Source organism: Desmodus rotundus, chromosome 5 (genome assembly GCF_022682495.2).
Source record: "Desmodus rotundus isolate HL8 chromosome 5, HLdesRot8A.1, whole genome shotgun sequence".
Lineage (NCBI taxonomy): Eukaryota > Metazoa > Chordata > Mammalia > Chiroptera > Phyllostomidae > Desmodus > Desmodus rotundus.
This window is the reverse complement of record NC_071391.1, coordinates 142,576,890-142,602,120: the sequence shown is the minus strand read 5'-3', so window position 1 is coordinate 142,602,120 and position 25,231 is coordinate 142,576,890. Positions and strand designations below refer to the sequence as shown.

Genomic DNA, 25,231 nt, shown 5'->3' with positions numbered 1-25,231 from the left:
GAGAAACATTAATGCAAGAGAGATAGATTGATCAGCTGCCTCTTGTACTGACCCTGACTGGGGACCGAACCCACCACCCAGGCATGTGCCACAATTGGGAATCAAACCGGTGATCGTTTGCTTTGCAAAATGATCCCAACCAACTGAGCCACACTGACCAGGGCTGATCTATCAGTTTCGTTTACCTAAGCTTAACCATTATTTTTGCCTGCTAATAAATGAAATTGGTCAATATTTTAAATTATTCTCCTGACATGACAATGACCTTAACAGGCCCATCATTTAATATGCTCATTCTTATTATTGCCTGTTATTTTTTACCTAGTTGCTCTGGCTGCAACTTCCAGTACTATGTTGAATAGCAGGGGTGAGACTGGGTATTCTTTTTCACCATTGGGTATGTTTGCTGTGAGTTTGTGATTTGTGGCCTTTATTATGTTGAGGTACTTTCTTTCTATACCCATTTTATTGAGAGTTTTTTAAAATCATAAATGTATGTTGCATCTTGTCAGATGCTTTTTCTGTATCTGTTGAGATTATCATATTATTTTTATCATTCATTTTCTTAATTTGGAGTAACACATTGATTTATTTGAGGATATTGAACCATCCTTGCATCCCTGGAATGACTGGAATGTATGATCCTAATGTATTGTGTTCAATTTGCTAATATTTTGTTGAAGATTTTACATCTTATGTTCATTAGAGATATTGGCCTATAATTTTATTTTTTGGCATTGTCCTTTCCTAAGTTTGGTATCAGGGTAATGTTGGCATCATAAAACAAGTTAGGAAGCATTTCCTCTTCTTCAATTTTTTGAAAGAGTTTGAGAAGGATAAGTAAACATTTAAATTTTTAAACGCTTTGTAGACTTCACAAGTGAGGCCATCAGCTCCAGGGCTTTTCTTTGCTGGGAGATTTCTTTTTTTTAAAAAAAAAAATAACTGATTCAGTCTCCATACTAGTTATAGGTCTACTCACATTTTCTATTTTTCATGATTTAGTCTTGGCAGTTTTTGTGGTCTCTATTAATTTGTCTATTTTACCTATGTTACCTAGTTTATTGGTGTACAACTGTTCATAGTACTTGCTCATAATCTCTCTTGTTTCTGTAGAATTGGCAGTAATGTTCCCACTTTCATTTCTAAGTTTAGTAAGTTGTCTTCTCTCTTTTTTCTTAGCCCATCTAGGTAAAGGGTTGTTGATTTTGTTGATCTCTTCAGAGAACCAACTTTTGGTTTCATTGGTTTTTTTCTATTGTTTTTCAGTCCTGTCTTTCATTTATCTCTGCTTTAATCTTTATTTTTCCTTCCTTCTGCTAGCTTTGGGTTTAGTTTGTCCTTTTTTCTTCTAGTTCCTTAAGTTGTAAAGTTAGGTTGTTGATTTGACATCCTTCTTTTTTTTAATTGTAAGCACTTATAGCTATAAATTTCCTCCTCACCACCACTTTCACTAATCCCTTAAGTTTTGGTAAGTTGTGTTTTCATTTTCATTCGTCTCTAAGTATTTTCTATTTTCCCTTGTGATTTCTTCTTTATTTGTTGTTTAAAAGTGTGATGTTTAATTTCTACAATTTTGTGAATTTCCCAGTTTTACTTTTTAAAATTGATTTCTAATTTCATCCTGTTGCGGGTAGAGAACATACTTTGTATATCTATATTTTAAAATCTACTGAGGCTTAATTTGTGGCCTAATTAGAGTCTATCCTGGAAATTGTCCCACGTGCACTTCAGAAGACTATGCATTCTGTTGTTCTTGGGCACGGTGTTCTATATACGTCTGTCAGAACTAGTTAGTTTATTGTGTTATTTAGGTCCTCTATTTCCTCACTTATTTTTTTTTCTGCTTGTTCTATTCAGTATAGTGAGTGGGGTTTTGAAATCTCCAACTATTATTGGTGAACTATCTATTTCTCCCGTCAATTCTGTCAGTTTTTGCTTCATGTGTTTTGATGGTCTGTCACTAGGTTTATAATTATTATACTTCTTGCTGTGTTGAAACTTTTATTAATATATAATCTCCTTTAGGTCTCCTGTAACCTTTGTAATTCCAAATCTAGTTTGTAGGTATCTCTGTGACACAATGGACAGCACATTGGACTTCGAAAATCTGTTTTGTCTGATATCAGGAAATCTGAGCACGCCACTTTAACAGGCACTTCACTGGACAGCCTCGATGCTCAGCCTGAACAGTCCTCAGGGACACGATGCAGACGAAAACCACATTTTGCTAAAATTCATGTAACTAAGGGATTTGCACCTAGGCAGCCTACTAATTTCTCTCCCTCTATTTACTCATATAGAAATTGGGAATATTAATGTTTATCCTCAGAACTTACAGTCCAAGGAAGAATAAGTGAAATAACAGAAAATAGGTAACTATCTACTGAAACATAGTTAATTATGGACTGAAAATTCAAATCAGATATACACTGACCATATATTTTACCTAAAAGTCAGCACAACTAGACTTAACGAAACGTTCACAAGCCTTACAATGTATCAGTTTTGTTGTCTTATTCTTTGTCAACCCCTTCTGATTGCCGGGTGCATGCCGCTGCCAGGTTAACCCATTGAGAGTCTCACTGTGTAAAGGACAGAGACCAGACACTTTGTAAATCTGGGCCCATCCTTTCCTCACTGCACCCTATTAAGAAGCTTAGTCAAGCACATCTCCCATTGTATGTAGACTCTCCTCCCCATATTAGGTACCACTTAGCTAAAGACACAATCTCATTTAATTCTGGGAACAATCCCATTAGCTAAGTATTATTTTCTCACCTAAGATGTCATTTCCATTTTACAAGAAATTGAGGCTTAGAGTGAATAAGCCACTCATTCAAAGTCACTGCAATGTTCAGGGGCAAAGCTGGGATGTGAAGCCACGTTTGCCCAACTCCCAAATCTACAATTCTGTCACTGGGTCCCACTGTCCACCAACAGTATGAACTGTTGTCCTCTTGGGCCCCAAAAGGTGGGTCCTCGTCCCCTCTTCACAAGGAACACTGTTGGCTAGTTTGCTCCTGGGGGCTGTGCAGCCCCTTCCACTTGTGGGGAAAAGCTCCTCAAAAAGAAACAAGTTAAGAATGGAGTGGTGTGTGTAGGATTTAGGAGTTGTGGGGCTGGGGACTGGGGGCTGGGGGCTGGGGCGGGTCTCTAGAACTTTTACCCAATCCCCCAGCCCCCACTGCGTCTGATCTTAGGTAAGCAAGAGCCCCTCTTTCCAGTGTGCATCCCACCCACGCCGCTTCCCCCAGGCTCTCCTGTGACTTTCAGTCATCTCTGACCTAGCAGCCCCTGGCTGGACCACAGTAAGGCTAGACCTAGGACCCATCGGGCCACTAGCCCATCATTTCACCCACAGTCTCACTGTCCAGGCTGCCCAAGGCGGGGGTGGGGGGGTGGGGGGGGGGTGGGGGGGGTGGGGGGGTGGGGGGGTGTGGGTCGGTGCTCAGAAGGCGGAGCCAGTACCTGTTGAAGTCAGAGGGGGGGTGGGGCAGGCAGCTGCCCACCCAGCAAGGTTCCTCTGGCCCCTACTTGGCAGAGCAGAAGGGGAATGTTTGTGCCCAGTTGACACCTCTCAACAATGACCAGGAAGTGCCCTGCACCTGACTGAGTAGTTTCAATGTTAGGAATCGATTTGGGGAGACAGTGCAATGGTCAGCTGGCAGTCAGAAATCCCTCTGAGCCCCACAGCCATAGCATAGTGCCCTCCACGCACAGGCCAAGTGTGAATGCTTTGCCTGTGTTACTCGTAATCTGCACAGCAACTCCATGAAGTAGCTACTCTTAGCATTATTTTACAGGTGAGGAAGTACAAACAGTAACTTTTAATTTCCCAAGAACAACAGCTAGTGAGTACTGGTGATATCCATCTGTAAAACAGGGACAGAATGCCTGCCCATCACCTGCATAAGGCAAGGAGTTTTGTAGGCCGTCCACGCCCATGCATGGGCAGTAAGAGCCTTAAAGTCTGGAGCCGTTACAGTTCTTCTCCTTCCACCTCCAGGATATAGAAAAGCCCTCTCCAGTGGGGCCTAGGCAATGTGAGTACACATGCTCCGTGGAAAGATCCAAAAGAAGTTGGTAAACAACGGTGTGGGGAGACAGGGAAAATGGCTGGGGGGATACAGTGGGAAATTTACTTTTCACTGTGCTTACAAACAAGATATTTAAATTTAATTTAAAAATTTAAACATCTGTGCAGTCACAGGTCAATCTGGCTGGGGCTTGTGCTTCAAAGGTGCCCAGTGGCGGGGTGACTCGCCCAAGATCACCATCGAGCTACAACGTGCCTCCCTCCCACGGCACCAGGGTGGGCGTTTTCGAATGAGGAAGAACGGAGGGAGTGTGCTCCTTGGCGCTGTGCTCCCCTTGACTTTCCCAGGCCCCGTGTCCTGACCCGACAGGCTTTGGAGAGGGGTCACTGCAGTTCACGGGAGGCCCCGCCTTGGCTGAAGATAGAACAGGCCATCTGCCCCGCCCTGTCCCGCCCCGCCAAATTTAAGAGCCCCTGCCGAGGGCTGGGCTGGTCCTGGCCAGCAATCTGTCCCCCTTTTGCAGGGTGTTCTCACTCGCCTCCCGCCCTCCCTTCCTAGCATCGGTCCCGGCCAGGGCGGCGTCATGCCCAGTCCCGTGAGAGATCAGATCCAACCTCCGTGCTCAGGCTGCTCTCCCGCCCCGGGGTCCCCTGCGCTTCAGGGCCCCTCCGCGGACCTTGGCAAGTCCCACGCTCCTCAATACCTTGAGTCCTCCTTTTCCGTTGAGGCCATCCTGGCGAGGACCAAGCCCCGCGCACCTGCTGCTTCCCCGCTGTCCGTCTCTGCTTGCACCGCCCCGGGCACCTGGACGGCTCCCTCCAGGTCGCTGGCCCCGGTTCTGCCTTGTGCGTGCACCGCAGCATTGCTGCCCACCTACCTGAGCGTGGGGCTCTACCAGCCGTTCCCCCAGCCTCCTGCGCCGGGGTTGCGTGTGGCTCACCTCTGCGGCCTCCAGGGCCTCGGCGTCACAGGTATGAGGTGCCCCGGCCACAGCGTCCAGAGCAGGCAGGGTAGCTGAAAAGTGGAGACCACGACAGTAGGCACAGGATAGTGAAGTCCCTGAGTTTGAGCACCACACACGGTTGGAGCGGGAAGTGGCCCTATGACCCTTGACCCTGCAGCTGAAACTGAGGCCCGAGAGGAGGACTCGCTGAGAACAGCTCTGGCGCCAGACCCCCCTGCAGGCTGCAGAGGTATAAGAAGGTGTGCGTGAGTGCGGGTGCAGAGCGAGAAATGGGAGTGGGCCAGAGCAGGGTTGGGGCGCTGGGGCTGGGGCTCTGCGTCCTTGATGAGGGATCTGTAGAGTCCTTTGCTCCCTCCCATATCCCCCCTTTATGTAAAGCCCTGTGGCCCAGACTATTCCTCAAAGCTGCTCTGAAAGTGACCCCATGGCCACGTCTTAGCCAGGAGAAGCAGATGCCACAGGTGGTGCTGTTCAGCAGGGAGTTGCTGGGGGCTGGCCAATCCCCAGACCACGCAGCCACCTCCACTGCTCACGTCTGAGTGAGCTTATCTCCACACTGAAAGGCTCTGAGCCTGCTTGCTTATAGTGCTCTTAGAGTGGTACCTTAGGGTTCTGGAGCTCAGACTCTTAAATCCCGATGAGAATTTCATTGTTGAGGTAGATTTCTCCTCTAACATTAACATCCACCTACAAGAGTTTTTGCTATTTTTCGTTCTCTGGTTCCAGCTTCCCCATGTCTCCCTGAGGAAAACCAGCAAAGTTAGTGCAAGCCTTATCAACCCACACCAAGGTCACTTTAATACAGTCTTACCTGACTTCTGCTCCCTGTGCTTCCTCCCAGCCCTGTTGAAATCCATGCCACTGAAGCTGGGAACCATGGCCATCATCCCAAGCCACATTTTCCCAACCTCCCTGCATGCCTGAGGTCTGAATTGCAGTTAACTACTTTACATTAAAGTCTTCTCATTTTTCAAGTTAGTTTTTGTTTAGGTATTACTTTCACACAGTTCAAATGTCAAAATGTTTACTAAGATAGATGGAGTGGCTGAACTCTAGTCACCTAATTCCCCTCACCCCACAAGCAATGAATGAGACCAGTTTCTCCTCCCTCCCTTTCTTCCTTCCTTACCTCCTTCCTTTCTCTCTCCCTCTTTCTTTCTCTCTTTCATCTTCACCCAAGGATATTTTTATTGCCTTTTTTTTTTTTTTTTTTTTTTTTTAGAAAGAGAGAAAAGGAGAGAGATAGAGATGCAATCGATGTGAGAGAGAAGCTCGGACCATATAGAGCTTCTTTACATCTCAGAGTGTTCTGTTGCAAGGACGTACCATAATTTATGTAATCAGGCCCCACTGATTGTTTCTCACCTCTTACTATTATGCTAATGCTTATGGTAAGCCTGGTGGGCCCAGTGGTTGGTGTCCTGGGCAGCCACCACCCTGGCCTCGCTCTCTTCACTGGAGCAGTCTGTCTGCCAGCCCCCGAGCCTCCCCAAGGCTAAAGGGAGCTGAGGGGGTCTTAGCGCTGCACTTCAGTTCCTTTGTCTGGAACTCTTCCGGACCTGTCAGCCCAAAGGCTCACTTTCTCATTCCTTTCTAGTTATAATCTACGTACTGCCCCCTGGTGGATGACTCTTCATCTCCAGGGGCCCACATCTCCATGAGCTGAATAGCACCTTTGTCTACAGGAGAAAAAGGCACCCTTTCCTTCAGGCAGACACAGAACCTTGTCAGGGGGCAGAATTTCAGACTCCATTTACCCTCTCAGCTGGGCACCCATGTGCAGGACACAAGCTGTACATAGTGGCCCCATTCAAATGCCAGCTCAGTGAGGTGGCTCCTCTTTCTAAAGATGCAAACTATCCCCCTTCCCTCACAAATATACATACACACTCACCCTCTCCTTTCCTGATTTATTCTTCTCATAGTACTAATCATGGTCTGACATACTCAATATTCTCTTTACCTTTTCTACTGTTCTACAGGGATTTTCTGTTTTGTCCTGGGACCATGCCTGGCACATATTAGCCATTCAAAAGTTATATGTTTAATGCATGGAAAGGGGGAACTCTTGAGGATCCCTTCTCGGCCCATCCCATGGGGTTTCCTGAGGTAGCCAAGGAAAGGAGTGGCAGGCAAGGAGAGACGGAGGTTTGGCAATTCCTCTTAGGGCCAGAGCTTTAGACACTGAGCTGAACAGTGGAGGCAGAAGGAATCTCACATTGTCCCTTCTGCCTCACCTGTTCTGTCATTTCTGCGCAGTCTCTTCCCACTATGCCTCTTGCTGTGTTAACTGGCCAACGGCAAGGCAGGGCAGTGGAGCTGTGAGCTTGTCCCATCTCCTTCAAGATGGGCAGGTAGGTGGGTGCTGCCTAACTTCCCCTCCTGCTGGTTGCTCTTTAGGTTTGGAGCTGGCTCACTGCCCAGGCCACTGGAGTCCTCTAGCCTGGGCCCCAGCCCAGGACCTTCAGGACACTGAGAGACCCCAAAAGAGGGTTCGAACTATGTTTAACTTGGAGCAGCTGGAAGAGTTGGAGAAAGTGTTTGCCAAACAGCACAACCTAGTAGGGAAGAACAGGGCCCAGCTGGCAGCCCGGCTCAAACTTACAGAGAACCAGGTAGGAACAGGGACCGCTGTGGGGCCTGGGCTGCACCTGAGGGCAGACACTACTCTCCAGAAGGCCCTGGGCAGGGGTTGGGGGGAAGACATGGCCTTTCTTCCTCTGTGCCAGGAAGCTGGGGGAGACAGGCCTAATTATTGGCATACTCCCTGCATGAATGAGAAAAAGAGGCCCATTTGAAATTACATTATGGGAACAACACATGATATTAATCTAGATATTAATCTAGCACTTTATACCTCCATGCTAAGTAAGGAGCTGACAGTGAAAGTAAGTAGGCATTCAAAGAACTCAATATTTAAAATAATTCAAACTTCTTAAGAACTAGCTATGTTCATTGTCTCCATGTCCTCACTACCCATCTATTCCTTAACTCATTCCAATACGAATTCTTTCCCTACCATTCCTTCAAAACTTCTCATCAAGGTCTCTCATGACCTCTGGGTTGCCAAAGTCAGGAGACACTGTCCTTTCTGATCTCACCCCTCCACTAAGTACAGTTGACCGCTCCTTTTCTTATTGAAACACATGCTTCTCCTGGTTTCCAGACACCACACTCTCTTGGTTTTCCTCTCAGCTCTCTGCCCACTTAGTCTCTGTTGCCTTTGTCTGCTATTATTCTCTTTGTGACTTCAAATTTTTCTCCAGAGCTGACTTCATTTATCCCCATGGTTTAAAATACCATCTATAAGCCAATGACTCCTAAATTTTTATCTTAGCCACCCCACTTCCTGATTCATACATCTACCTACCTTCTTGAGGTCTCCACCTGGATGTCTTATGGGTAGGCATTTCAAACTTAACAAGTCTAAACCTCAATTCTTGACTATTTTCCTCCCCAAATCTGTCCCTTTCCCCACATATGGCCCCACCATCCAATCAGCTGCTCACAGCACCTAGTCATCCTACATTTCCCCCTTTTCCCCACTTCCAACCCATCAGCAAGCCTGTCAATTCTACCTCAAAAATGCAGCTGGAATGGCTTCATTTCTCTCTGTTGCCCCAGTCCGTATCAGCCCCAGCTCTTGCTGGGTCACTGCAAGAACCTCCCAGCTGTCTCCATGCTTCTCCTTCATCCATTCTTCACATAGCAGCCGGATGTGCCACTCACTTAACACAGCAAATTCCAACCAGAGTGCAACACTAACTTTTATACCATGCAATACCTGACTATTTAATTGGGGCACCGGTCTCTTTTTTCTTAGATTGTCAAATTAAAAGTTGACAACAGCCAACACAACAATAGCCATCTGATGTGAATGAATCAAAATTATACCTATTGTTTGGTCAGAGTGGCAAAAAAAAAATTTTTTTTTGGTGTGACCCAGAACTTTAGTATTTAGTGTATGTGTGCCATGAGATGAAAAATGTCGAAAACTGCTGACTTAACATGTGAATAGAACTGTGCCATATCTCACTTAAAAGCCTTGGGGTTGACACTCCTTGCCCCAGGCCTTCGTGGTCCTAGGTAACCTGGCCCCTGCCAACCTCTTCCACTCTCTCTTCTTCTACTTTCCCCTCTCACTCTCAGCTGTGCCGCACAGTGCTCTCCTCCTCTCTGGTCCTCAAATACTCCAAGCTTGGTTCTACCTCAGAGTCTTCTTATAGATCCTACCCTGCCCTGGCCTGCTTTTCTCTGTCCCTTCCAGGCTGGCCTCTCGTCCTCTGACCCTTGACTTAAGGGCTGGTTCCTCGAACCCCTGTTTGTGCCCCCATTTGTGTTAATGTATTTGTTTGTTTTCACGCTTGTTATTAGTCTCTCTCCACTAGACTGTGAGCTTCCTGAGGGCAGGGGCCGTCTCTGTTGCTCACCACTGTATCACCATCATCTAGGGTAGCGCCTAGCACGTAAGAGGATCTCAATAAATACTTACTGGATGAATGGATGGCAACTGGAATTATAGGGAAGGATGTTTTGGAGGCAATGCTTCCTTTAGAAGGAAGAGCAAATATTGGCCAGGGTGGAGTGGGTACTGAGGGAATGGGAGAAGCAGTGGGGACCTCTGGCCACATGCTGATCTCTGCCCACTGCCTCCACTTACAGGTGAGGGTCTGGTTCCAAAACCGCAGGGTCAAGTATCAGAAGCAGCAAAGGCTAAAACCACCGGCCGCATCTGCCATGGCTGCCTCCCCAGATGAGCCCTCCAGCAGCTCTGACACCATCACCCAGACAGAAGACGCCAAGTCAGTAGTGGGCAGCTGAGGACTGGGATGCAGGCTCAGCCTAGGCGGTCTGGCTAGCTCTTCCTGGGGACACCCACTGAACCTCCCTCCCCTACATCTTACCACAGAGCCTCATCAAGGTCAAAGGGCATCAGAGGAATCTGAACTGTTGAGAACTTTTCAATATTGACTCCTGGCAGCTGCGATAATTTAACGGTCAGGAGCACAGACTTTGGCTTTCAGCTATGACCTCGACCACATTACTGAACTTCTGAGCCTTTTTTCTTCACCTGTGTAATGGGTGTGTTGATAAGTTAGATCTCCCAGGATTAAGATGTCTGTAAAGCACTTACAGTGTGCCAGGCCCAGTGCTAAGTGTGGGTCAACTGTTAAGGCTAACAGGCCCCTTTGCCTGGGGAAGTGGTGCCTGTACAGGCCCTGAGTTCTCCAGGGGTGAATCTTTTCCCGACCTGGCTATGGAGGAGAGAAGGCCTCTTTGTTTTGTTTCGTTTTAATTTTTTTCTATTTTTATTTTTTTAATCCTCACCTGAGAATATGTTTATTGATTTTTAGAGAGAAAGGGGGAGGGAGAGAGAGAGAAAGAAACATAGATGTGAGAGAGAAACATCAATCAGCTGCCTCCTGCGTGTACTCCGACTGGGGATCAAACCCAAAACCTAAGTAAGTGCCCTGACCGGGATCAAACCTGCAATCCTTTGGTGTACAGGATGATGCTCTGATTAACTGAGCCCCGGGCAAGGGTGAAGGGCCTCTTTGAGTCAATGTCTGGACATAGAAGACTCTCCCCAAACAGAGGGTAGAGTTGAAAGCAAAAAGGAGGGAAAGGTAGAATATTTTTTCACAGGGTTCCCCCAAGTTGTCTGAACTGTTACCACTCTCAAAAGGAGCTCAGGCCCAGCTGCCTCCTTAAAGCAGACATGCTACTCTGACCACCGTCCTTCTCTCTACCTACCCCTTGACTCCCCACCCCTGTCCTGATATAGAATAGGGAAGCTTTGACTCTGCCTTTGCCAAGGATGGCATTTTATTATAAATTCTGGTGTATTTTCACGGGACAGTTATTATTTACCCCTCCTCACAACTCGGACTCATGGTTCCATTTCCTCCCCAAGAATCTGCGTTGTTTATCTCTAAGAAGCCTCACTGATAGCCTACTCCAGTGAGGATGGCCACCAGCATTTCCAGAGCTGATTTCTCTAGCGCTCCACATTCCTGGGTGGTCCTCCGGTGAGGATACTTCTTCACACTCTAGAAGGGCTTCTGAGGTGAACTGGTAGAAGTAGGTCTGCTCCGCCACCTGGTGGTGGTGAGGACACCGTCCCCACTGCTCTCTAGCAGGGTTATCCAACATTTTGGTTTATCCGCACTGAAAGAAAAGTTGTCTTGGGCCACACATTAAATACACAAATACTAACAAAAACTAATGAGCAGAAAAAAGGTGTTAAGTAAATTTATGAGTTTGTGTTGGGCCGCATTCATAGCCATCCTGGGCCTCGGGTTGGACACCCCTGCTAGAGTTTTCTGAGAGAAGAAAGGTAGGGAGTAGAGTGAGCCTTGGAGAACGACCTGCTTCCCAAGGCAGTGGACATTCTCTCCTGGACACCAGACTGCAGGCCTGAAGGAGGCCAGAATCCTTCTGTGTACCTATCTTCAGGGAAATCCTTCCTAATGCTGGACCCAAGGTCAAGTCTATTAATCAAAGAACCCAGCTAAATCTCATCTGACTCTTCTAGGAACAATTGCCTCACTTAAAAAAAAAAAGTATATTTTATTGATTTTGCTATTACAGTTGTCCCGTTTTTTAAAAAAATCAGCAGCCACTTACCTATTCAGCAGTTACCATACTCTACCCAGTCCCCAAATGTCACCATGAGACCATAGCAGAAGCAGACACAGTCCCCTTTTCAAGAGCACAGAATCCATTGGAAGACAAGGAGACAAGGCCTGGCTGTGGGGACACATGCTATAGATCAGTGGTTTGCAGCCTTTGGGGGGTCCTGAATGAGAAAACGGCCCTTCTTTTGTTGTCAGGTCAGTGTGCATGTATGTGTACACTCACTTCTGCTTCCAATTTTAGAGAACCCCAGACTTGAGGTCCACTATGGATCCCTCTCCAGCCCTGCTCCTCACTCTGGCTGCAAAGTCCCTAAGCTCCTGAAGAGTCTGGGACAGGCACAAGTCCAACTTGATCATTCCTAGGACAATCTGCCCCACTGACAGAGGGCCCACGGAGAAGGGAAATCTTGTGCCAGACTTTGTGGCATAAACTAGTCCGACCCTTCAGGTTGAGGGTCAGAGAAGATAGGGCTAACTGCCCGCTGCTGTCCTACCCCTTGGCGGGGTCCAAAAACTGCTTACTCAAGACAGGCCAGTGAATGGACAGAGTAAACAACAGACACACAACCATGAACTCAGACACAAATGCACACATCAAAACTATACAGGCACACCAGCTCCGATACAGGTACGTACTGGCCATGAAGACAGACGCAAAACTGCACAGACGTGAAAATACAAAGGTAGGCCCAATATACCTAAATGTAAACAAACCAAAGGGACCCAAACTCCTATTTGCGACGGTGTAAACTCCAGCAGCTCACAGGACACTCAACGCAGGGGGCGGGGCCAAGAGGGGCGGGGTCTCCGGGTCGGGGTCAAGGGTCAGAAGGCGAGGCGTGCCCAAGATGGCGGCCTCCATGTGCGACGTGTTCTCCTTCTGCGTGGGCGTGGCAGGCCGGGCTCCGGTACCCGTAGAAGTCCGCTTCGTGAGCAGCTGCAAGGTGAGGCTAGGGAAGATCCCCCACCCCATCCAGCCCTGGAGATAGCCCTATGGGAACCCATGCCCGGAGCCTACAGGCTCGGATGCTGAGGCCCGGCCCTTGCTAGCTGCCAAGCGATTCTGTCTCTCCCTGCGCACAGGCTTCCGGGGCGGTCACGCCGTGTACCGGAGCCTGCAGAGTCTCCGTGCGGGCCCCCTTCCCATGGAACCGGGCCCGCCCGCGGCTCTAATGCGGCTGCGTCAGGAGGGGCTGCGGGGCTGCGGGGGGGCCCCGGGCCTCCCCGCCCAGCATGGGGGAGTCTTGCCTCTGGGTCGCGAGAGCGGTCGGCGGGGATGTGTTGAGCAGAGGGAGTTGAGATACTAAAAAGCGTGGATCCTGAGGGAACTTTCTGAGTGAGATCTGGGTGGGGGTAAGGAAGGGCCTGGGAGTGCTAAGGAATTTGGACCGCAGCCTGAAGCCCGTGGGAACCTTTGAAGGGTTTGAGCAGAAGAGTGACTATTTTGTCGTTTTATTTTTTTTTTAAGTTCGTTGTAGAAAAAAAATGGAAAGTGCATGTAAAGGAAGAAGGTAAACATCACAATCCTATTTTTGTGCTAATGTGTGTAGTAAATCTTTCTATATTGGTAAACCTGGTACTATATATTCATTTTTAAGAGCTAAGTAGTAGTTTTAGTTTATTTCATGGGAGGGCCACAGTTCTTTCAACCAAATATTTATGGGCCATTATGTTGTATCTTATTTTTAAACCTGAGGTCAGAGGTCTGGAAGCTCATTTTCTGTGCACACACCCTTTTGTTCTCTCCAGCACTGAGTATTTTCTTTCCCAGTTCTTTGCCAGCTGATATGTGCAAAATGGTATTGCTTTGTTCTCGTTTACATTTGTTTGTTTACTAGGGAGGTTGAATGATATATTCTGTGTAGGGACTTTGTGTATCCATAGCCCTTGCCCAAGATACCAACCAGCTTTCTAGTTATCTGTCTTCTGCTGTGAGCATGTTGGTGCTGATCCAGAAGCCCCACCCAAATTCAATTGCCCTCTTTCCACAAGAGGGACACCTGGAGCATTCCTCTCCTTCCATGGAAAGTCAGTGCCATGTATCCTTGGCTTCCTTAGCTGCCCACATCCCCATCTCTACCCCAGGGCCTCTAGTACTCTTGATTGGCTTGCAGTTTGATGTTGCCTCAGGTGCATTACTCCTGGCATGCTGAAATTTCCCCTTTACCATTGCCTAATCCCCTGCCTCGCAGCCCACTTCGTTCTTCACTTTTTTCCTGCTCACTTCATTACGTCAGCCACTCTGTTGGCCTAATTGTCCTGTCCCAGCCTTCTATCAAAACCCCAGCTCTGGAAGAATGAGCTGGCCGCCCTCTGCATGACTACACTGATCTGGAGAAAACCGCATACCCACCTAGACTTAGTGACAAGATAGATTACCACGGGCTCTTTGCATCTGTATTCATCAAATGAGTTTTATTTTGTGTAATTTCCCCAGATTACCTCATTAGTTATGCTAACATGGAGAAGCTTTATTCTTCTGTCATTGAATATTTTAAATAGCGTGAGAATTATTCTTTGGTTTGACAGAGCTGGCTCATGAAACCATATTGACTAGGGGCTTCATGGGGGGTAGTTTCGACCACTTTATTGCTTCTGTGGATATTGGCAAGAATGCTTTTTAAAAATTTACCAACTGCTATGCCAGGGACGTGACCTATTACAACAGAAACCTAACCAAATACGGGGGTGCCAACCAGAAGGCTGTACCGGTGCATCAGCCAGAAAACAGCACTGTTACTAGTCTATCTAGGCTTTCTTACTTTTGAATTCATTTTTGGTAATTTATATATTTTTTAATGAAATTATCCATTTAAGATTTTTTAATTTACTACATAGCCTTAAGGTTTTGCACAATCTTTTTATAAAACTTATTTTTCAAATTGGAAATATATTTTCATGGTTTGTGTCCTTTCTATTCAGGTTGAGTTCTCTCTAAGCTTCTTGGAAATATGAATTAGAGCTGGGGTTTCTTTTGAAACACTTTCATATGTTTTAGGAATGAGTGGTTTTATAGAGGAATAGCTCTGCTTCTTTCACTTTGTTTTGATTACTAAATACTTTTTGCATTTGGTCCTCAAGAAAGAGATAGATATTTGTTTAATATTTGAGATTGAAGATTGTCAAAGATAATGCTTATATCTTTTCGTCCCAGAGTGGAAGGCCAAGTTTTCATTTTGCTAGATTGGATTTTGGGGCTACAAGGGCAGGAGGTAGGGCTTGCAGGGAGACAACCAGCTCGCGTCCACGGCTTTGCCCAGTGGTTCGGTTCCCCAGCCCCACTCCCAGAACTGTTTCGAGGGTGGAGATCCGTGGCTCAAAGGTTGCTCAGGGCCTGTCCTGGTCTGCACTTCCCTGCCGCTTTGACTTTGGGTGGTGCCCCTGTCTAGCCAGAGCTCCAGTGCTAGAAGAAAACAGGGAGCTACTCATGAGGCCATGTGACAGGATATTTCACTGCTGTGCTGATCATTTTGCTCTCTCCCTTTTTGTGACCGTTAGTGTTTGCAGGGGCACCACGTCCTTCTCTAAGTGAGCTGTGGGAGTTAGTGCCTGGTGGGCCGTAACTTCCCTGGGTTCTAAAGCTGTCTCCTGAATCCCTTTGCACTTCTGAGTGGTGACAATTCAGCGATTGTTTCCTCATCCTTCATCCCTTCCGTGATGTGTATGGTGCTCTAGACCAGTACTTTTCAAACTTTAACATGCATATGAATCACCTGGGCATCTTGTTAAAATGCAGATTCGGATTCAGCAGGTCTGGGGTGGGGCCTGGGATTCTGCATTTCTAATAGTCTCTCAGTGGATGCCCAGGCTGCCAGTCCATCCCCTCACTTTGAGCACTAAGGAGCTGCAGCTCATGAGGCACAGTCCCCTATGCTATGTATGTCATTGCATCCTGGAAACTACCTGGCTGATGTTATTAAATTACTCACTTTTCATGTGGGCAGCGGATGCAAAGAAGTAGAGCAGTTGGCTCAACGGTTCACAGCAAGTAAGCGTTGGGATTGGTGCCAGGAATAGTCATTCCTTTCAGAGAAACCCCTGAGGAGTGGTAGCGTGCCAGGTACTATGCTAGGTGCTGCGAGTACCTGCCCGACCAGGAACATAAGGTACATGCTCCCCCAAACTAGGCCTCCCTTTCCCATGGTGTAGGATTTCTTTGCAACCGTTAGCAGCAGCATCACTGCCAGGATCCTGGTGGGGCATGTGGGTGACTCAGAGAAGGCTGCCCTGCTGTTATCAGCTCCTGGTACAGGAAGCTCCAGCCTGCTCTGAGCCTTGGCCCTGCTCTGGCCATTCTAAAAATTCTCCTCTGGGTAGTCTGAGATGGCTGGCATCCCAGGCCCTCTCCTTGAACAGGCTGAAAGAAGTGTGACTGGAGGTAGGTCAGCGCTGAGTTTTCAGAGGAGGCAGTGATGGGGGCACTGACCATGCTTCATGAACCCGCCAGCGGCAGAGGCCTCTGCTGAGAGGTAGCATGTGGGGGAGAGGCTGGGTGGCCCTCTGGGAGCCTTGGACCATGTGCTGTCTCCTCTAATGCCGTCCTGTTCCTTCTCTGCCCTCTTAGGGAAAGGGGCTATTTGCCACACAGTTGATCCGGAAGGGGGAGACCATCTTTGTAGAACGGCCCCTGGTGGCCGCACAGTTTCTCTGGAATGCACTTTATCACTACCGAGGTGAGCACGTGTCTCCCATTCTGCACGGCTGCTGGGCCCAGCGGCCTCATACAGGGGAAAGAGCTGTGCACACCCCTGTTGGTGGAAGTCTCTGGCATGTTAGGAGGAACGACTATCCTCCCTTGGAGAGCCGCTCCCCGTCTGATGTCGGCATTCAGGGCTGTGAGCCTGTGGGAGAGAGGCTCTTCCAAGGTGCTCCCTGGGGAGGACTGTCACTCAGGTGCAACTCAGGGTCTAGTCCCATCGTGTAAGGGACTGGACATCATGCGGAAGGGCTCTGTGCCAGAGCGGAGCCCTGTGCCCAGAGGAGGCCACATTCCTTTCGGTTAAAAAAGGCTGCATTGAGAAAACTAAAAATGGAACTGCCCTTTGACCCAGCAATTCTGCTGCTGGGATTATACCCTAAGAACCCTGAAACACCAATCCAAAAGAACCTGTGCACCCCAATGTTCATAGCAGCACAATTTACTATAGCCAAGTACTGGAAGCAACCGAAGTGCCCATCAGCAAATGAGTGGATCCAAAAACTATGGTATATTTACACAATGGAATTCTATGTAGCAGAGAGAAAGAAGGAGCTTATACCCTTTGCAACAGCATGGATGGAACTGAAGAGCATTATGCTAAGTGAAATAAGCCAGGCGGTGAGGGACAAATACCATATGATCTCACCTTTAACTGGAACATAATAAATAGAAGAAAAAAGCAAACAAAATATAACCAGAGACATTGAAGTTAAGAACAATCTAACAATAGCCAGGGGAGTGGGGAGGGGACAGTGAGGAGAGGGGATTACAGGAACTACTATAAAGTACACATGGACAAAATCAAGGGGGAGGGTGGAGGTGGGGGAGGGAGGGGGGTTTGGCTGGGGTGGGGTGGAGGGATGGGGAGAAAAGGCACACAACTGTAATTGAATAACAATAAAAAATTAAAATTATAAAAAAAAAAAGGCTGCATTGAGGGTTAGAAGCTGGCCACATGCTTTTCCCCCCTACACTTTTCTTAGGCCAGAGACAAACTGTGGAAGTAGGGTCACTTTTTTCCAGAATGTGGGAAAAGGCCAGTCTGAGGGAAGGAGGGAGCCCCACAGACTACGTTCCATTGAGAAGCAGGGTGAAGGAGGAGGGAATCATCTACCTTTGAATGCATGTGAAATTTATTCATTCATTTCATTCTTTAATATGTTCATTTGCTCACTTCCCAAACATTGTGAGCACCTACTATGTGTCCTGCACTATTCTAGCCCTGGGGATACTGCTGTGAAAAGGACAAGTGTGGCCCCTACTCTTCAAGACACACTGTCATGTCTGGCTTTCTCCTGCAGCCTGCGACCACTGCCTGCGGGCACTGGAGAAGGCGGAGGAGAACGCCCAAAGGCTGACTGGGAAACCTGGCCAGGTGCTGCCACACCCCGAGCTGTGCACTGTGCGCAAGGACCTCCACCAGAACTGTCCCCACTGCCAGGTGAGTGTCCTGGGGAAGAGTACCTGAAAAGGACTGATGGAAGAGACCTTAGCTGAAGTCCTCTCCGGGGAGATAGGAGTGAGGATGGACCTGGTCATGGCCCTTGAGAGCCACATAGGATAAGACATTGGCAAGGCTTGGCTATTGTTCAGTTTAACCCTCCCTGTTCCAGGCCCATTGTCTACGAGATGGACTGGGTGGGAGCCTGCCCTCTTCCAAGATCCTGGCTGGGGTTCTCCCCTCTACCTGCTCTTCTCTCTTTCCCATGGTTTTACAAGCATGGGTTAGTAGGTGTCCCCAGAGTACTGTGTGCTTTCTCAGGTCACAGTACTGCTGAACTACTGCTCAGGGGCTGTTTGTGGAAGGGATGCAGTTAGAGAAGGTAAGTACCACATGGGACATCTGTGCCTCACCCCATGGCGAGATCCTGGGGTGCTGACCTCCACCCCCTCCAACAGGTGATGTACTGCAGTGCAGAATGTCGGCTGGCAGCTGCTGAGCAGTACCATAGGGTCCTGTGCACAGGCCCCTCCCAGGATGACCCCCTGCATCCTCTCAATAAGCTGCAGGAGGCATGGAGGTAGGTGGCATTCATCTCTTCTTTCCTTTACCTCTCCCTCACTACCTGCCTGTCTGCCTGGGCTCAACAGATAAACCATTTTTCTAAAGTTACCATCCCCCAGATTTCCCCCACCCCTCACTCTTAGGGTTAAACAGAGGTCACATCACCCAGCCTGCTGCCTTTGGTCTAAGCTGCCAGTCCCACCATCCTCGCCATTTTACACACCCCAAAAAAGCCTCATTAAGCCCATAAGAATGTGAAGTCCTGTTCAAGTCCTTGCCAATGACTTTCTCTCTTTGGTTATGAATGAGGTGGGTAGGAAGGATTCTTTGTAGCACACAGACGGGATTTCCTTGAAATCCCATCTGGGAGGGAATTTCTAGGCCAAACCTTTTCCTTTCTCCCCAGGAGTGTTCACTACCCCCCTGAAACCTCCAGCATCATGTTAATGGCCCGGATGGTGGCTACAGTGAAGCAGGTAAGCCCGCCCGATGCTTGCAGGGAAGCTGACTCTGGCTTCATTCAGCCCTGGGCCTCAGTCTCCCCCTTACCTCAGGACCCTGGCTTGGATGCAAACTTCCATGTGGGCTCCCCAAAGAACAGCCGCTTACCACACAGATCTTAGGAGTCGCTCATCATATAAGTCAGTCAGGGGGCGTGGGGGCTCATTTTGCCTGTAGTCTTTGGCTTCTGAGAGGACTTCCTGTGCAGCAGCAATTCACGCATTGTTTGTAAACACCACTTTTTTACGATTGTGTCTCTAAAATAAATCAAGTGAAGCCATAGTAACCCTTTCTATTAATATTGTTGCTCCTCAGCTTAGTTCTCCTGTTTTTCTAAGTGTGGTTAAATTGGCTAGATGAGCCTCAGTTGGGGAGATGGTTGGGGCTATGCAGGGTCTGCAGGAAGTCCCTAGTGAGGGGAAGGCTCTACCTAGAAGCCCAGGTGTGGTGGTGTTTCTCTGATGGCAGGGGCTTTAGAACATAGGCTACCCCTGTCACATGGGCGACAGTGGCAGGAAGGACGCAGATGTCTGTGGGTCCATGTGTGCATGCGCATGTGGGAATGCGACTCTGAAACATTTGTTCACTGCAGGCTAAGGATAAAGATCGTTGGGTCAGGCTCTTCTCTCAGTTCTGTAATAAAACGGCCAATGAGGAGGAGGAGATTGTCCACAAACTCTTGGGGGACAAATTCAAGGTTGGTCTTCTCCCATGACCCCTCCACCCCAATAGCCTGGGACAGTCTGTGGTTTCCTGAGGGGGGGACTCCACATTTGGTCCCTTCCCAGCCAAAAGTCTATTTAAAGGACTTACATTCCTGCCGCTGTTTAACTTCGTGATCTAATGTGGACCTAAAACTGAGAAGCGGGGTGATGACAGAGGAAGGAGAGGTGCCCTGATATGGAAAAGCAGGACCTCATGATAGGATAGCAGTGGGCAAACCAGGTACTATGAAAAATGGAAGGCTGGGGGTCAGCAGGATCAGGGAGCAGAATGAAACAGGAGAATTTTAGCTGCCAATGTACTGAGTACCCACTCGCAATCAAAGAATTACAGGTTCTCATTGAGGACAGCAGGTTTCCACACAGGTGCTGCCCAAAGGTGGAAGCAGAGCTGTAAAAGGGCATCTGGGGTGGGCCTTCCTACATGGAATTCTGAGGGAAGGAGGGGCAGAGTCAGGCTGGTCTGCAGGTTGCTTAGGGAGCCTGGAAGTTGGTGGTGTGGACAGGCGTTCTAAGCTAGGCTTCCTCAGCCCTGCTGGCATGGGTGCTGGGAAATAGGGGTTTGGGGTTTGCCACTCCGAGCTGAAGCAGGCCAGTGGACTGCCGTGGCTCTTTGGAGATGCGGACTCTGGCCTTCCTTTGCCCCCAGGGAAAACTCAGTCCACAGAGATGGCCCTTTTCCTTTCCTCACAAGGTCTTCGGGGCCCTGCCTGGGTGCTAATTGGAAATCCTCAGAGATGCAGGTCTCCCCATTTTTCCTAAACCAGGGCCAGCTAGAACTTCTGCGGAGACTCTTTGCAGAGGCCCTTTATGAGGAAGTACTCAGCCAGGTGAGTGTGAGGAGGGTGGGACGAGTGTCCTCCCCAGTTACTCCAGCCCTTTAGGAGTGACTGGTCAGCATTGTCTACTGGGACAGCTAAGCCAGGGCTGACTTGGTCTCCTGGAGTAGGGATGGGACTGACTCGCCGAAGAATTCCTGAACAGAGTTGTTTCATGAAGAAAAGCCAGTGGCTGTAACCTGAGTGCTCATCTCTCTTTCACCCCCACAGTGGTTCACCCCGGATGGATTCCGGTCTCTCTTTGCTCTTGTTGGGACAAATGGTCAAGGAATCGGGACCAGGTCAGGAGACAGTGCTCTGGATATATTGGACTTGTCCCTTGGGCTCTGGTGGGAAGTTGACAGCTCCTTTCAAGATTAGGCTGGGGCAGGGTGCAGCTTTGTGCCAGAGTGCTGGACTACACACGGTGGTAGCAATCACTTAGCTGATGGAGTCTGTGCCTCTTGGGAGCTTTGGTCTGTTGGGGAAGATGGGGCCCCGCCCTGGAGAAAGAAATGGGTTTAACTTGTGTGGAGGAGGAGAGCTGGGCCTCCTGCTTTCCAACCATGGTCGCCCGGGACCCCCAGCTCCCTGAGCCAGTGGGTCCATGCCTGTGATGCTCTGGAGCTGAAGTCTCAGGACCGCGAGCAGCTGGATGCCTTCATTGACCAGCTGTACAAGGACATCGAGGCAGGTTGGTGAGACGGAGACACCCCCCTCCCCAGTCAGATGGTGGACACAGTCTTCCCCGAAGGACATCTGAGTTAGTGGTGGGGGTTGTGATCCTGAGTGCCTGTGGAAGCTTCAGATCTGTCCAAGGGACAGAGGAGAAACGGTCCTGAGATCCACACAGAGGCTCGGTCTCTGCAGGTGGGGGAGTGCTGGACAAATAAGAGTGCTGTCGTTTATAGGAAGACAAGGCTTAGGCCTCAGAGACGTAAGTTCAGGTGGAATGGTAGGGATCAGGCGCATTAGTATGGTAGGGGGCCAGACAGTGAGGCAGTACCTTTCCTTGAAAAGCTAGTTTTCTTTTCCCTATAAAGTGGGTAGAATAACATCTGCATATTACTTCTTACAGCAACTGGCGAGTTTCTTAACTGTGAAGGATCAGGCCTCTTTGTGCTTCAGAGCTGCTGTGAGTGTTGGCATTGAGGGGGGGTGGCCTCATAGTCATGGTTGATCTCTTTCTGTTCACCTCTTCTAGGTGATGGGTTGATTCTGGGAGTGGGGTTAGATCTGAGCTTCTCAGAGAGTCCTCTGGTCCTTTTTAGTCCATCAGTCGTTCATCCATTCATTCATTGGACTGCTGGTGCCTTAATATACAGAGTCCGGCAGAAGTAGCGCTGCTTGAGTATGGTTGGTAGGGTAATAATTTATAGTTTTAATTTGAACATTTCACCTAAGATGTCATATGGTGTGCTTGTGATATTGTTATGTTACAGAATTACATGCTTATGATTTTGTAATAAAAGACTTTATAATAAAGAAGGGGCATTGTTTGTGCCGGACCCTGTACATTTATATAGAAGACCTTCCGGTGGGCCAGACCCTGTGCTCTGGCAGGGCAATGAGCTGCGCCCCTCAGAGGAACCGTGGCTGTGTACCACCAGTGCCATGTGAAATTTGGCAGGGAGTGCAGGGAGTGTCTCGAGAGCCTGAGAGGCCCTGGGGATCCTAAGAGGAGGGTGTTCAGGCTAGCAGGCAGTCCCCACCTGCCGAGGAGGGGTAGAGTCAGCTCAGACTATTGTCTGCTAGATCCAGCCTCCCGCCCTCTGGTTTCCTCACTGCAAACCCCTCTACGCATGTTGCAGGGCCACTGTACCCTCCCAAACTAGGCTCTCAGATGGCCTGGCTCAGCTGTTACCAGATGTTCAGCAGCAGACAGGACTGAGTTAGTGGTTTGGCATGGGCAGCCCTTTCGTAGCCCTGTGCCTCCCTTTGCAAGACACTGGGGACACAACTGAGAGCCATGGTGACCAGTGAGGAGGAAAGCAGTGGCAGGCATGGACGGTGGCAGAGGGAGTGGTGTGGGCATGCATTTGTGCCTGTGCTCTGTGCTCTTGAGGAAAGAGCACTGGACGGGGAGTCAGGAAACTCGAGTTCTAGGACCTGCGCAGCCCTAGCTGGGATCAGAAAACGAGAATGGGACCTAGTGCTCTCCAGAGTTGAGGCTGGTATTTTTATTAGTCAGCAGTCCTAATGACCTGCCTCTCATGACCCAGGCAACCACAGCTGTGTCCCCAATGCAGAGACCTCCTTCCCAGAAAACAACTTCCTCTTGCATGTCACTGCCCTGGAGGACATTAAACCAGGAGAGGTGAGGGGCCGGGAGCTGCAGGGAGTGTGGGTGGTGGCGGTGGGCTTTGCAGGCTCTCCACAGACTGGGAGCAGCAGTGGCTTGGGCCCAAGTTCGGGCTGTTGAGTTGAACCCTCCATGCCCCAGGGAGTGAGACTTTCTGCCCATGGATATGCTCTGAGCCCACCCCACTTCCTGAAAAAATAACTCCAGAACACCTCAGAGCAGTATTTGAGACAGCTGTATGCCAGGTTCTTGTCTCTAGCCTCCTTTTTTCTTTTTAAATCCTCACCTAAGGATATGTTCTTTCTGATTTTACAGAGAAAGGAAGGGGGAGAGAGAAACACTGATTGGTTGCCTCTTGTATGTACCCTTACCGGGGATTGAACCTGCAACCTAGGTATGTGCCCTGACCGGTAATTGAACCTGAAACCTTTTGGTGCACGGGACAATGCTCCAACCAACTGAGCCACCTGGCCAGGGCCCCAGCTATCTTTAGATGAACAGATCTACAGCTTCTAAGAAAGTCGGAGGTGGCTCTTTGTGGCTTGGGCTATGAGGAGCTAGTGTGGGTCTGGGGTCCTTGCTGTTAGCGCAGTACATAGCCTGGCTGAATCTACCAGGGCAGGTAGCATCGTGCTAAGATAACTTCTGAATCCAGCCACTGACCTTGCCCTCTAATGCCTTTAACCATGGCCTGAGGCTAACTGGAGTCCTCTCTCTGCCTCAGATGTTAGAGCCTTGTAGGGATCTGTTTGCTGAGGGCACAGGGGAATGGATTGGGGCAGTGCACCCATTCATGAAGGGCAGCTTGAGCCCTTGGGATAGGGCAGAAAGTGGGGACAGGGTAGTGGTTGGGGAGGCCCTACTCCCATATAACAGAGAGCACAGACTGTGAGAGCCCACTTCTCTGCCCTCCAGGAAATCTGTATCAGCTACTTAGACTGCTGTCAGCGGGAGCGCAGCCGCCACAGCCGCCACAAGATCCTCAGGTGCCAGCCGGGGACGAAGTGGGCAGCTGGGCTCGGGTCCTCCATCCCAGCGGCTGGCTGACTTTTCACCCTCCACCCCCCCGCCCCCACTGCAGGGAGAACTATCTGTTTGTCTGTTCCTGCCCCAAATGCCTGGCAGAAGCTGATGAACCCAACGTGACCTCAGAAGAGGAGGACGAAGAAGAGGAGGGCGAGCCAGAAGATGCAGAGCTGGGGGATGAGATGACTGATGTGTGATGTCACCCCGCCTGGAAGGAGCCCTACCCCAGACTCTGCCGGAACAGGGGGTCTTCCCCCGGAGATGATGCTTGGAAGAAACTCCCCACTCCTGTTGCCTGCTTCCCCCAGTCCAGCTCTGTTTCTGCCACAGGGTAGGACAGAGGCTGGAGGCTTGGCCCTCCATTTCCCACCAGACCTCATGTGCTGGACACTGCTGCTGAATGGCTCACATTCTGCACTGTCATTGAGCCTTTCAGAATTGTCCTCCCCCTGCAGTTCTCCACTCCACAGTGTGCAGTGAGCAGCTGGAACCAAGGCCAGAGCCTAAAAATGTTTCTTGCCCCTTGGTCCCATGGCTACGCCTGCCCGTCTCTCCGAGGCTTCACCCTTCTCTACTTGCTGTGGAGGGGGTAACAAAGTGGCAGTCAGAACAGCCTTTATTGAAGAAGAAAGGAGGGGGGTGAGTTGCGCCCACCTTCTTCCCTACCTCCCACCATTGCAGCTGATAAGGCAACTGCCTGACTGCTACTAGTGCAGCCCGGGAGGCAGGAAGGAGGGGCAGGGCCTCCAGAGCACTTTCCCTAAGGCTCTCTGCGGAATGCTGGTGAGGGAGAGTTCCTTCTTTCTCCCCACCTCCCCACCCCCAGCACTTGGACATCTCGGGGAGATGAACCCCTTCCCCAAGCTTCAGAATCTCTGTATCTTGTGCCTTGCCTCTCAGGCCCTGGCACAGTGGCAGGCCCCATGGGGTATAAAAAAGGCCTCTGCCTCCCTCAGGAAGGGTGTGTGGGGGATCATCAGCCCTTCCTCACACGCTCTTCCCATTGAGGACTCCAGCAGCATGGCTAAGACCTGGGGATGACAGGCCTGTGCTCCTTAAGTTATGATGCTCTAGTTGTCCCTGGGATCCGTTGACCATGGATCAGTGAGGGGCTCTCTTGGCCTCCATCTTTAGGGTCTCCACAGAGGAACACTGAAGTCTTCCAGGAACCTAGAGGAACGGGGCTAGATACTCAGAGATTAGCCCTGACTGTGCCCCTCATCCCCAAATTAGCACTACTGGTCACTCAGGTTGGATGCTGTGGGAATTACAACCCTTCACTCACAGTTCCTTTCTGCCTACCTTCCCTAAGGGGCTTCACGTACCCCTGCTAAGGGATCCCAGGAAGGCAGATGGCTGCCCACAGGCCCTTCCCTGGATTATGGGCCAGGTGGAGCCTGCCTGTCTGGCTCGTTGGGTTCTTCCTCCTTCACAGCAGCTGGCATCCCCTCCCACCCCTGCCTGCCCACTGTTCTCAATAAAGTGTGAGTGGTGACAGGCCTCTGAAGGAACGCTT

At 49.4% G+C, this 25,231-nt stretch overlaps 2 protein-coding genes across 4 annotated transcripts; both read left to right on the top strand.

Annotated features, from left to right (window-relative positions):
* Positions 1-4,623: 4,623 nt before the first annotated feature.
* On the top strand, positions 4,624-9,825 carry NOTO (notochord homeobox). The gene is made up of 3 exons (XM_024552963.2): positions 4,624-5,011; positions 7,405-7,619; positions 9,667-9,825. The coding sequence occupies exons 1-3, from the start codon at positions 4,624-4,626 to the stop codon at positions 9,823-9,825; spliced, it is 762 nt and encodes a 253-aa protein (XP_024408731.2).
* A 2,652-nt stretch (positions 9,826-12,477) lies between these two features.
* On the top strand, positions 12,478-25,215 carry SMYD5 (SMYD family member 5). Of its 3 annotated transcripts, XM_024552696.2 has the most exons (13): positions 12,478-12,586; positions 16,207-16,315; positions 17,643-17,782; positions 18,241-18,362; positions 18,753-18,822; positions 19,440-19,544; positions 20,337-20,399; positions 20,619-20,689; positions 20,975-21,081; positions 21,466-21,522; positions 22,610-22,704; positions 23,605-23,675; positions 23,771-25,215. In XM_024552696.2, exons 1-13 carry the CDS (start codon positions 12,491-12,493, stop codon positions 23,910-23,912), a joined length of 1,248 nt encoding a protein of 415 aa, XP_024408464.1. In that variant the 5' UTR covers positions 12,478-12,490; the 3' UTR covers positions 23,913-25,215. The 3 variants fall into 3 exon arrangements, with proteins under 3 accessions (XP_024408464.1, XP_045045300.1, XP_045045301.1); XM_045189365.2 differs by lacking the exon at positions 19,440-19,544 and having other exon boundaries at positions 12,482-12,586; XM_045189366.2 differs by lacking the exon at positions 23,605-23,675 and having other exon boundaries at positions 12,482-12,586.
* The last annotated feature ends 16 nt before the right edge of the window (positions 25,216-25,231 follow it).